The 9,873-nt window shown below is 42.7% G+C and overlaps 1 protein-coding gene across 1 annotated transcript; it reads right to left on the bottom strand.

Annotated features, from left to right (window-relative positions):
• Positions 1-4,087: 4,087 nt before the first annotated feature.
• LOC102705605 (probable cinnamyl alcohol dehydrogenase 9) lies at positions 4,088-6,746 on the bottom strand. The gene is made up of 5 exons (XM_006649592.3): positions 6,584-6,746; positions 5,532-5,645; positions 4,892-5,405; positions 4,671-4,824; positions 4,088-4,599 (listed from the first exon to the last, which is right to left on the bottom strand). The coding sequence occupies exons 1-5, from the start codon at positions 6,667-6,669 to the stop codon at positions 4,394-4,396; spliced, it is 1,074 nt and encodes a 357-aa protein (XP_006649655.2). The 5' UTR covers positions 6,670-6,746; the 3' UTR covers positions 4,088-4,393.
• Positions 6,747-9,873: the final 3,127 nt, after the last annotated feature.

The following is a 9,873-nucleotide window of genomic DNA, read 5'->3' as shown; positions in this document are numbered from 1 at the left end:
CCGCTGTCCTTTTTTTTTTTTGGTTTGTCGGTTTGTTCGATGGTTTCGATGTTGTCCACTCTTTACATGTCAGCTTGACTGATGCGAATAACTTTGATGGATGGATGAAAACGTCTGTGCCAAATGGGCTAGGTTGAGAGTAAGCGTGTTGCATCTTAAAATAGAAGAAAAAAACAAACTGCTTGATATATATGCAGCAGTACAGCCTTAAAAGTGCAACCCTATCACATCTTATCCGTATGCAACGACCGGCAGAATAATAACATGTACCCACGCTTCTCTTTAATCTTCGGCCCTTCTTTTCTCCTTTGATCGATGTACGCCTGTTCTGAACAAAGGCGGATGGGTGATTGCTTGACATTTTAGGAAAAAACGAACGATATATTTATAAATAAAAAATAATTTATAAATAAATTTTTTATATACGCTAGTAAAATGGAAAAGAGGAGGGTTTGAGTCTTTTTGGAAGAAAAAAAACCCTAAAATCAACTCGGAATTTAAGATTGAAAATTTAATGGTGGCTTATAATTAAGCAAAAACGAAAAGATACAGCGTGGGAGCCTTCTAGGACAAAAAAAAAAGGAACTTTGACAAATAAGGTTTGAGGGTAAGTCTTGAGTTCAATTGGAAGGGAAAGAACAGTAAGACACAAGTTGAGTCTTTTATATGGAAAAGAAAACTTTGATAGAAAGTTTGAGAGGGAGCGAAAGAAGATGTGTGTAAAACAATATGGGCTATTAGCATAAAAACAATTAAGTATTACTTATCTTAAACTTGAAAATAGATTTTTATGATTTTGCTTAAAACAACTTGTCTATACTTTTTTTTTCCAAAAACAAACATGCCCACCATATGTGTTTGAGATAACTGAGATTGAGGCATTATCTATTTTTATGATAAGTTATTTAAGAGTATAAACAACTAAATTATCACTTAAAAGCAAAATTTAACTTTACAAAAACCATATAAGAAATTTTTATATAGAAATTTTTTTTATAAAATATAGCGTTTAGTAGTTTGAAAAAAGTAAGATACGTAATTTTGCGGGACCAACCCCAGACCGGGGTGGCCAAATTCATTAAGGTGGAAGAAGAATTTACAATTGTTTACATAGGAATCGACAGAAAGTTGCCGATAACACCCAGTCCGTCACAGGCGACAAACCGGGCGGTAGGATTAGCAAAGCTGACTACTCACTAATAACTTTAAGTAAACCCGCCATCTTCCAAACCTCTATCTCCTCCTTGATACCGTGCACCACCTCATCAACTGAGGTGAGCTTCTGGTTGAACACTCTATTGTTTCTTTCCTTCCACGTCATCCAGCAGGTTAATTGGACAAGAGCATCAAAATTTTTTCTGTATATCGTCCGGCAACAAGATCTTGCTTCAAGCCACCAGTCTCCTAGCGCAAGGCCCCTCTCTCCTGGTAATGTAAAGTCTAGTTCCACCCAACTTCTTAACCTTGTCCAGACCTCATAAGTGAAGCGGCAATCAACGAATAAGTGTGCACAACTCTCCTGTGTTGCTGAGCATAGCTTGCACCCCGCTTGATGTGGCCATCCTCTTTGCGCTAGATTGTCGGCCGTGAGACAGCGCACTCTATCAGCCAACCACATGAAGAACTTGATCTTGGCTGGTACATGCGATTTCCAGTTGATATCTGCACAAACGGCAAGCGTGTTGGAGACGAAGGAAAACTTGTAGGCTTCTGCTACGGTAAAACATCCTTTGGTTGCGGTTTTCCACGTTATTGCGTCTTCCTGTTCCGGGCTAAGCATCATTTGCTGGACCTCGTCCCAGACCACGAAGTACTCGGCAATGGCTGCGTTTGATGGGGCTCCCTTTATGTCACGCACCCATCTGTTGTTATGAACACCTTTTTCTACAGTCAAGTTGCTCTTCTCTACATAACTGAACAAACATTTCCTGGAGTTCATGATGCTTCCGCCCGGAAGCCAATGTGCCTTCCAGAAGTTAACAGTTGCTCCATTGCCAACAGTGAATTTGGTTGCTGAATAGAACATATTTTCCATCTGTTTGGGCTGTCTGATCGGGAATTTCGTCCATGGTCTGTCCTTTTGATCATGCTGAACTGCTAACCATTTCAGCCGCAGGGCCTTGCCGAATAAATCAAGATCTTTGATGCCTAGCCCACCATTCTCAACCGTCATATAGACCGATTTCCATGCCACCAAGCAATGTCCTCCATTTATTTCCTCCTGCCCTTTCCAAAGAAACCCTCGACATTTACGGTTAATCTCCTTCAGTGCCCATTTTGGCATTTCCAGTACTGACAACAAGCACAGGGGCAAAGCGAAGAGAACAGATTTGATGAGGATTAACCGGTCTCCTGTGGATAAGAACCTTGGTTTCCATCCAGCAATTTTCTTGCCAAATTTGTCCAGCAAAGGTTGTATCTCCGGTTTCGTTAATTTCCGTTGCGATAGTGGCAGTCCCAAGTATGTTATGGGGAAAGCCTCCAATCGGCATTGCAAGATACTCTGAACCAACACGACTTCTTGCTGTGAGCATTGAATTGTGCTAATTGCACTCTTTGTAAAGTTGACCCACAGACCTGTCGCCGAACCAAAGAGATCCAGAATTGCCTTCAGTCCGTATGCCTCTTGTTCTGTTGGTCGGAAGAAAATGACGGCATCGTCAGCATAAAGAGAGATTGCTGACTAAGCCTGCCAGTGGATTGTAATCCGATCCAAATCCGCTTCAATTTATTTCTTTACTAATTAGTCTACCAAACTAATCCGCACCAATTATTCTTCATTGAGATTCAATCCAAACTAATCCAACTTTGATTTTAGCCCAACCCGCATCAACCCATTTGGTTAAAATGGATTCAACCCACTCTTGCAAAATGGATGCATCATTTGATATGTATAAACTCGGACCTAAAATTTTAAAACTCGCGTTCACACTATAAAAGTTTATCAAATTTGACTAAAATTTAGTGGGATGATCTGTTATGTATAAAAGTAACTTTGTGTAAATTTTGGTCGATTTCTACATGTGGCCCCACATATGTCTATTATCTTATCCATTAGCTATTCAATTAAAGGATACATTTACCCTCCACGGGTTAAATCTATTTAGAACCTAAAATAACCTAACCAAATCCAGTCCATACCAATCCATTTGTCTCTATAACCCAATCCAATCCAGACCATTTGAAGTTACAATCCATTTGCACCCAACTAAACACAATCCAAATTAAAACCAACCCATTTACATCCAACCCGCCTATTGCCGACGCCACCCCCTCGATTCGGCCAAGCAGCCTGTGCTGTGTCGCTCTTTTGACCAAAGCATGCAGGGTGTCCATTACCATGACGAACAACATCGGTGAAAGTGGATCCCCCTGTCACAAACCCTTGGATGGTATAATAGGATCACATTCAAACCCATTCATACAGACCGTTGCTGAGGATGTTGCCAATAGCGACATACCCAGGTGCACCATCTAGGTCCGAATCCCCGAAACTTGAGCATATTGATCAGGAACTGCCAAGAAACTGAATCGAAAGCCCGGGAGATGTCCAATTTGAGAAGGATCGTCGGCTTTTTCCTGGTATGGCAACGTGCTGATAATCCCCTGACAAAGATAAAGTTTTCATGCAACGTCCTTCCTCTGATAAACGCTGACTGGTTGTATGGGATCAGTTCTGGCAGCCTTCTTGCTAGCCTTGTGGCCATCAGCCGGGTGATTAGCTTGGAGAAGCTATGAATGAGGCTTATTGGTCTGTAATCTTTGAGTAAAGCCGGTGCTTCCTTTTTTGGCAACAGGATTATCATTGCCGTGTTCAGCTTGTGGAAATTTTGTGAGCTGCCTGAGGCGAACTTGTGACCTAAAGATGGTCTGGGATGACAATTAAAAAAAAAAAGATGGGTCTGGGATGGATTGATAAGACGAATGCGCACGGAAGAGGTGAGGTGGAAGAGAGGCTAGAGGACGGGCAACTGTATCTTTTTAAGGTAGTTACAGATGAACGTTACGAATCCCTATCTTTCAGGAAGTACCATGATGTACCACTTTTTTCTATGTAAAATTTAATATCTTCTAGTACCTAAGGTACCAAGAGGTACCAAATTTTACATAGAAAACAGTGGTACCTTTTGGTACCTTCTCAAGGATGGTAAAATTACTCATCTAATAAACTTCATCATTGCGCATTTTCGAGTACCCTACACTACGGAATTCTCAATAACTAATAAACAGGATTTTCCACGGCGATGCATGGGAATAGCTGCAACTAAATCAGGAGGACCAGCAACTAAATTTTGTCATGTTCCCGAGTCTTAACTTCGATATTTCATAGTCCATTTGCATCTCCTGCTTCTTCAGTGAGAAAGCACAGTCAGGAGTACAGCCCGAGCAAAAACTAACGGGCACGGGCGATTGTGTTGGCAACGTCGATCACAAACCTGTACCTGACATCGCCCTTCTGCAGCCGCTCCATGGCGTCGTTGACGTCCTCCATGCCGATGACCTCCACCTCGGCGGTGACGCCGTGCTCGCCGGCGAAGTCGATCATCTCCTGCGTCTCCCTCATCCCACCGATCATGCTCCCCGCCACGCTCTTCCCACCTGCCATGGTTGGGCCCGTTCGCGATTAGGCCGGCCCAATATGGGCGCAGGCCTACTGGCTATACGCGCACCTGATTGCAGAGGGTACAGAGCTAATTGCACCGGCTTGCCCGGCGAGCCGACGGGGACGAGCTTGCCATGGGTTCTCAGCAGCATGATGAGCGGCGTCAGGTCGTGCACCGCCGAGACCGTGTCGATGATTCCATCTATGGTGCCCGCAGCTGCCTGTACATGTGGATGGTTTTAGGCCTCAGAATTTGAGGTGCAGATCGGTGGTGGACGGACTCTGGACCTTCATCTGCTCGGCGTTGGTGCTGAGCAAGAACGCGTCGGCGGCAAGCCTGTCCATGGCCTCCGCCTCCTTCCCGGGGCTGGTGCTGATCACGGTCACCTTCACGCCGAACGCCTTGCCGAACTTGACGGCGAGATGCCCGAGCCCGCCGAGCCCGGCCACGCCGAGGTGCAGCCCGGGCCTGTCCAGGCCGAGCCGCCGCATGGGGCAGTACACCGTGACGCCGGCGCACAGCAGCGGCGCCACGCGGTCGAGCGCCGCGCCGTCGGGGATCCGGACGGCGTACCGCTCGTGGACGACGGCCAGCTCCGAGAAGCCGCCGTGGACCTCGGCGCCGCCGGGGAGGGAGGCGTTGAAGGACGGCACGAGGCCCGCACAGTAGTTCTCGAAGCCGTCCCGGCAGTTGGCGCAGGCGCGGCAGGTGCTGGCGATGTACCCGACGCCGACCTTGTCGCCGGTGCTGAACCTCGACACGCTGCTCCCGACCTCGGTGACGACACCCACGATTTCATGCCTGGATTAAGATTAAGCAAGCAAAAAAGATCAATAAATTTGTGAAAAAAATTCTAGATTTCCATTACTGTTCTTTGCTGATTTGATATCTGAATGCATGCACCAATACATGTGTGTACGTAATTACCCTGGCACTACGGGGTACTTGGCGTTGCCCCACTCGTTCTTGATGGTAGAAAGATCAGAGTGACAAATGCCACAGAACAGTATCTTGAGAACGACGTCTTCGTCACCCTTAGCTCTGAAACATGAAACGCACGGTGGAATTGGCGATTAACCCTTTTCTGTATAACTGTATTCAGTAAAAAAAACAAATGGGAGAGGAATGCATAATTGTGAGAATGCATAAACCGGCAGATGAACAATGAAAGAAATGCTGTTGCAATGACTGTACTCGAGTACTCAACCCAGACATCCAGTACGAAGCTCGCCCAATGGCGTGCAAACAAGCCATCGGCGCCAAAAAGATTTGTTGATTCCTTTCAGCTTCCTTTCAGCTGTGGAAGTTGGGTATGAGTGCGTCGCCATTAGCTATTGAGTGGTCATTATTCTTTCTTTCCAAAAGGTCGCAACAGAAGCTTCATGATAAACGAACGTATCGTGCATAATTGCTCATCACACAGCCTTTGCTTATTCCAAGCGTAAGTTTTTTTAAAATAAAAAATGTAGTCCAGTCCAGAACACATTAACTGCAAATTTTCTTAAAAAATGGTGAACACTCGTACTTCTCTACTTCTGTGCTCTTTTTTCATAATTGCTATACGTTGCTCGAATAAAATTTAGGGATAAAATCTTATAGATTTCGAACCATTGAATCTATGCCAAGATTATTGCATCGGCTTCTCTCCTCCAACTCCAGGGGCTCCCCTTCTTCTCCAGGGACGGCGACACCCCCAACCCTGGCAGGGAGCATACGGGTTAGGGTTTAGGGTTGGGGCCAGGTGGTGGGAGCTGGGGTTCAAATCTAGCGTGACAAATCTCGATCTACGCAGTTTGGTTTAAATCTAGCGTTCCTGACTATAATTAACCTAGTGATGGAGATGACTACTGACCAGTATTCCAGTAAGTTTGCTTTCGCTAGAAACGACAGGAATCGGATAATTTTACAGTGAGCTTCTCCTTGCAGTTACCAAGATTAAGGAGAGAGCATCTCAAAGGGGGCGAGAGAGATGAGATCACCTGAGGGGGAAAGAGAAAGGAGAGAGCAGCCCGTTGGCGTCTCTTGCCGCCCATCCGGCCACCATCGTAGGTTGCTGCATCTCCATCCCTGTCTGCGTCTTGTTGATTGGTTGTTACGTACCTTGTAGCTATGCCTAGGGCTAGAAGAGAGACGAATCGCAGCAAAGAGCTTCCTTCCAAGTAGAAGTAGTACAACCGAGCAATCTATATATAGCGCGAGGCAGCAGGCGCATGAATTCCTGACGCGGTTATGCGATTGGAGCAAAAAATCAAAACTAATTTATTCTTTTCTATATATAGGTATAGATATCATGGGAGACGAATAAAGAAGGTAATAAAACACTGCCAGCCACCGTAATGTTTACCATTTGGGCGTTTGAAGGATAAATTTGGGATTATATGCTAATATTTCCGTTTCATAATATAAGATGTTTAACTTTTTTGATTGCAACATTTGACCATTCGTCTTATTTAAAAATTTAGTACAAATATAAAAAATGATAAGTTATAATTAGAGTTTTTTTTGATAATAAACTAAGTCACAAGCAAAATAAATAATATTTCTATAATTTTTTAAATAAGACAAATGGTCAAACTTATAATTAAAAAAATTAAACATCTTACATTAGAAAACGAAGGAAATATCCTTAAAATTTCTGTCTTCACTAAACAGACCCCTTCCATGAGGCTGTGTCCATGCTCACCCGGTGGTGGCCTAGCTGCGGCGGCCGTTGGCAGGGCTCAATGCAGCGATGCCACTAAAGTGTGGTGGCATTTAAGCCAAACCTCTTTTAACCCAAATTTCTCATTTTGAAGAGGGTAGATTATTTTTTTTAAATACCTTATACAATTATGCATAAATCCTTCTTGAAAATTTATAAGGGCCTCTTTAAATACTTTTTTGATTAACATTTCGATTTCTACTTTTGAGAGAGTGCTTCACATGGTTACGGATAGCACGTAACATATTTACCACTCGCTGTCTATGACATGTGGGACCTCATGTGTCTATAGATCCAGTGACAAATATATTAGCACCATTTGTAAGAGTGTCAAAAAGTTAATTATTCCTCTGCCGGTGGAGGGGTAGACAGCAGCATCCTCGGCGCCACCACTTCCGCTCTAATCCCTCTTCTTATCATGCAGCAAATAACCATTCGGCCGATGAGGTAAAGGGATCCAACTGCCATCAGAATGGACACGTCACACGTGAATATTCTGCAAAGATGACCTTCACTCGAACAGTTACAAATGCTAGTGGTATGTAATTTTTCAGAGCAATTTTAAAGTCCAACAAAAAGTAACAAAATATCTTGAGGTACCGGTACCTCATGGTACCAAATCGTTTCTGATCGTTGGATCTAACGGCGCACATTTTACTCAGCTAGATCCAATGATGAGAAATGATTTTGGTACCTCGAGCAAATCTCAATTTTTCATAGTCCCTAATTTGCATTGATTTTCATTTTTTGTAAAATTTCCCAAGCATTGACTTAAGATTATGGCAAGACAGCTGTGCCAGCAACTGCAGCCAGTACCGGCAGTGGCTAAACTAGAAAAAAAAAATCAAGTGGTGTGCACCCTCCTCCAGAGGAGAAAGGATCACCAAAGAAATCATAAAGAAAGAAACTTGGCTTGAAACCCAAAATCATCAATGCAAAATGCTTCAGTTTCATGTCTCTTGCTCAATATTACCCTCTCTTCTTGTGTTTTCTCCAAAGTTTTTTTTTAAGCCCTGTAAGGGGTGTATATTAATTAGGAGGGGTTATAATTACAAGAAAAGAAGACAATAAAAGGAAAAACAGGAAACGAAGGAGGGGTGGAACTGCATAGCCTAAGCCGAAAACAGTAAGTCACACTAGATATCTAGTTATATAGTTTAATGTCTAACTAGATATCTACTCCCTCATTATCTCCCAAAATTTTACAGATGCCCACCCATAAACACCCAGGGTACACCCCCGAGTGCTGTCATCGCCTTAGTTTCTTGACTATGATGATCTCATCAACTATGCCAAGGCCATGTGATTGTTTAGACTGCAGGATTCTAAAATCTAAATGCATGAATAAGGAAAATACAAGATTAAAATGTCACAGGATACCAAATCCTATAGAATTATAAAACACGTGAATCATAAGAAAATAGCAAAGGAGTTGCATAGGATTTCGGTGGTTCAAGAGAGAGAACGGGGACACAGAGAAGGTTCACTGTACTTCTCATATAGAAAAATGAAAAATAAGGTTTTAGCTCGTTTAGATTAAAAAAAATCCTAGGATACGATTCCATAAGAATTTAGAATCCACAAATTATTTGTTCCAAACAACACATGTTAGACAAATTCCTTATGATTGAAATCCTATAGAGTTCCTTTGAATTTTCTTAATCCAAGAGAGCCTTGAAAGATTTGGGTCCCTCATCTCCATTAGAGCAAGTCCAATAGTATAGCCAACCGTTGGCTCTAACTTATCTATAACCAACTTAATAACCAATTCATACAATAGCATAGATTACACAACTAATATCTGGTCTCACCTATCATACACATATGTCTTGAAGTCCGTGCTGCAGCTGACAGCTGGCTACAAATTAGTAGCCCACTGCCTTTCTTTCCCCTCCAATCTTCTTAAAATATACTTATAGTTGTCTTATAACCTGCTATTGTAGCTGCTTTTATCGTCGGAGACACGTTCCACTGGTATACCATCTTCTTCGTAGCCTTTGGATACATCCATATGCAACACTTTTGGATGAATTGATACGAGGACGATGTTGTCAGTACGTAGTGAATTAGCAGCCGTAAACTCGTAATGTCATCGTCATCAACGTCGATGTGTTGCTACAGAAAAACTTGGTTGCAAATTCATTTTCTTCTTTTCAAACGACCCAGCACGCACCGGAATTTGGCTGCATTAGTTTGCAATGTAATAGATTATTTCTCGGTTTGTACGTGTATATTTCTCGAGCTATTAAACGGTATGTTTGTTTTTTTAAAAAAATTTGTATATAAAAGTTCACCATTTTAAGTAGATTTTTAACTTTATAGTAATAAATTTTATCGTCTATATTATTAACTAATCATAAAAATTAAATAATCTTTCATTAAAAAGGAAAACAACTTTTATATGTCAGGTCAACTTCGTTCCGAAATTGTGAACACCCAACAAACAGCGATGCTCCTACACGCGGGACAAACGTCGACGTTGACACCAAGAGTACAACAAGAGTACACATGGCTCCACCGCAAACAGTTTTCACTAATCAATCACCAGCCATTACACTATCCCCTCCT

The sequence above is a fragment of the Oryza brachyantha genome, chromosome 3 (genome assembly GCF_000231095.2).
Source record: "Oryza brachyantha chromosome 3, ObraRS2, whole genome shotgun sequence".
NCBI classification, from domain to species: Eukaryota; Viridiplantae; Streptophyta; class Magnoliopsida; order Poales; family Poaceae; genus Oryza; species Oryza brachyantha.
The sequence above is the reverse complement of the archived record's forward strand: the minus strand, read 5'-3'. Positions and strand labels throughout refer to the sequence as shown.

What these genes read in the sequence shown, in the direction of transcription:
- LOC102705605 (XM_006649592.3), bottom strand. Translation starts at nt 6,669, where the DNA reads ATGGAGATGCAGCAACCTACGATGGTGGCCGGATGGGCGGCAAGAGAC. An exon ending in CCTTTCTCTTTCCCCCTCAG is followed by an intron (nt 5,646 to 6,583) that starts GTGATCTCATCT and finishes TTCATGTTTCAG; the next exon opens with AGCTAAGGGTGACGAAGACG. An exon ending in AAGTACCCCGTAGTGCCAGG is followed by an intron (nt 5,406 to 5,531) that starts GTAATTACGTAC and finishes ATCTTAATCCAG; the next exon opens with GCATGAAATCGTGGGTGTCG.